The sequence below is a fragment of the Arachis ipaensis genome, chromosome B02 (genome assembly GCF_000816755.2).
Source record: "Arachis ipaensis cultivar K30076 chromosome B02, Araip1.1, whole genome shotgun sequence".
Classification (NCBI taxonomy): domain Eukaryota; kingdom Viridiplantae; phylum Streptophyta; class Magnoliopsida; order Fabales; family Fabaceae; genus Arachis; species Arachis ipaensis.
The window spans coordinates 105,032,629-105,034,812 of NC_029786.2; the positions used below are offsets into that span (position 1 = coordinate 105,032,629).

The 2,184-nt window shown below is 33.7% G+C and overlaps 1 protein-coding gene across 1 annotated transcript; it reads left to right on the top strand.

Annotated features, from left to right (window-relative positions):
• On the top strand, positions 271 to 1,806 carry LOC107626221 (MATH domain and coiled-coil domain-containing protein At3g44790-like). Its single transcript, XM_016329053.2, has 3 exons — positions 271 to 487; positions 657 to 823; positions 972 to 1,806. The coding sequence occupies exons 1-3, from the start codon at positions 351 to 353 to the stop codon at positions 1,655 to 1,657; spliced, it is 990 nt and encodes a 329-aa protein (XP_016184539.1). The 5' UTR covers positions 271 to 350; the 3' UTR covers positions 1,658 to 1,806.

Consider the following 2,184-nt stretch of genomic DNA (forward strand, 5'->3'; position numbering starts at 1 on the left):
ACAACATCTAAATATATAATACATAATTTAAATTATTTTTTAAAAAATTCACTCAATAATTTAATTTAATATTAGAAAAAAAAATTCACTAACGGTTGCTGATTAGATTTTAAAATGGATGCAAGGAAAATAGGAAATTGTAGAGTCTGATTTCTGGTAGCCAACACGCACCGTCTGATTTTAGCCTGGTTGGCCACGTGTCTCACATGCACTGAGATGATGGAAGATGATGGAAGATGATCCTAACCTTTTCAATCTTCATTTCAGAATTCAAAAGACACGCACATTGTTGGGCAAGCTTGAGCTCTCTGAAGCAAAACCCAGCAAGGTGCAGAAGAAGAAAAAGGAGAATGGAAAAGGAGCAACAAGAAGTAAAGGTTTTAACTTTAACAACTGCCAACTTCACTTGGACCATTAACAACTTCTCTAGTCTGGTTACCTTCAGATTCATCTACTCCGACACCTTCTTCGTTGGCCCCTATTCCTGGTATGTACCTTCAAGGATAGCTTTTTCTTCTAAGCATTTCTGATTCTTTCAAAATATTACTTTTAACTTTTAATTTCATTTGATTTTGTTTCTAATCCACAAAGTTGAAAACTTTAACTGCTTACAATATAATATATGAGTGATTTTGCATGTATATAAATTCTGTTAGGCAGATAGCTATACAACGAAGTATCCCCTACATTTATTTACGAGGCTTATTGGTAGATCGATTGTATGCTGCCGACATTGATAATAATGTTCCTGTTGGACGGAGATCTCTTAACTTCAAGCTCTCTTTAGTTGATCAGCTTCAATGCAAATCCATGATAACAAAAGGTATCATTATATTCTTTGATGGATAAACTCTATTCATTACATGTGAGGTTTATATATAATTATTATTCCTTTGTCCTTTTGATAAGTCATCTAGCGGCATTTTTTCTTATCAAACTTTATTTTGACCTATGATTTGTGATTTTGCCAGAGAGTGGGAATATCAATATTCATCGGCCCAAAAAAGGAGTTGATGTTGTTTCCTTGAGAGTACTTTATTCAGACGCCAAAAACGGGTTTCTTGAAAACGACACGTGCATTGTTGTTGCTGAGGTTTCTGTCAATGATTTAGGACTTGATCATGATCAAAATCGCCCATGTTCACTTATGAAGTCCACAGCTTTATTTTGGGATTTCAGGGGATTATGCAAAATGGAGAAAGACTATGTTCAACTACTAGAGAAATCATGTTCAAAGTACCCTTCTCTTATTGAAAGCCATAGAAAGAGAAATAGGAGCCAAAGGTTCAATCAACTTTCATTCACAACATTAGGGAAACTCCTGCATTTTCTAAAGACTAAGAAAGTGAAGGACATGAAGAGTGATGATGCTTGTAAGGAGTTACAAGATTTATGGGATGAAGCTGAGATTAGATTTGATGATTTGAGTTGGTTGGAGCCACATGTTAAATCTGCTTTGAGCTATTTTGATAATGCAGCCAAGGTGGAAAAGCATGAGGGTCATGTGGTTGATTTGGAAGAAAAAATTAAGACCCTGAAAGCAGAGGCAATTGCTATAGATGCTGTTCTTGAAACAACAAAGAAAGAATTGGCAATGCTTGAAGAAGGTTTTGTAGAAATAGATTTGGATGATCAACTAGGATATGGATTACCCTAAACCCTAATTAAGATTAAGTTTATATATAAAGATATTTTTGTATTTTGCTTATATTACTAGCTAGATCTCTATCATTTTGTAAAATCCAGAACACTAATGTCTCTAGGAGTTTATAATAATTCTATTATCTAGTATTCTACTTTGGTCAATTATTGAATGTTTGTCAATTTATTTGGATGCTGGGGATTCTGCTCATCTCCCTGATGAGTGGATCCGAAATGCAAGATTCAAGTTGTCCCTAATTAATCAGATTGATGACAAAATGACAGAAACAAAAGGTATGTGATTGAATATTATCATCCATAACCATCTATCCCATTTTTGTGCTCTCATCATTTAACTATGTAGATAGGTAGTGTATTAATATATATTGATAATATCATGTTTATTTGAGAGTGTAAATAACTTGTATAAACATTTCAACTTATGAATATCATTGTGGATCATATACTGCTCTTCGCCACTTTAATTTTTCAGGAAGTTTTAATGTCGAATTCAACGGAAGCATTGTTACAACTGGTTATTAT

Excerpts from the sequence above, each read along its gene's own strand:
- LOC107626221 (XM_016329053.2), top strand. The coding sequence starts at position 351 with ATGGAAAAGGAGCAACAAGAAGTAAAGGTTTTAACTTTAACAACTGCC. Across the intron at positions 488-656 it reads TTCGTTGGCCCCTATTCCTG|GCAGATAGCTATACAACGAA; the intron begins GTATGTACCTTC and ends AAATTCTGTTAG. Across the intron at positions 824-971 it reads CAAATCCATGATAACAAAAG|AGAGTGGGAATATCAATATT; the intron begins GTATCATTATAT and ends TGATTTTGCCAG.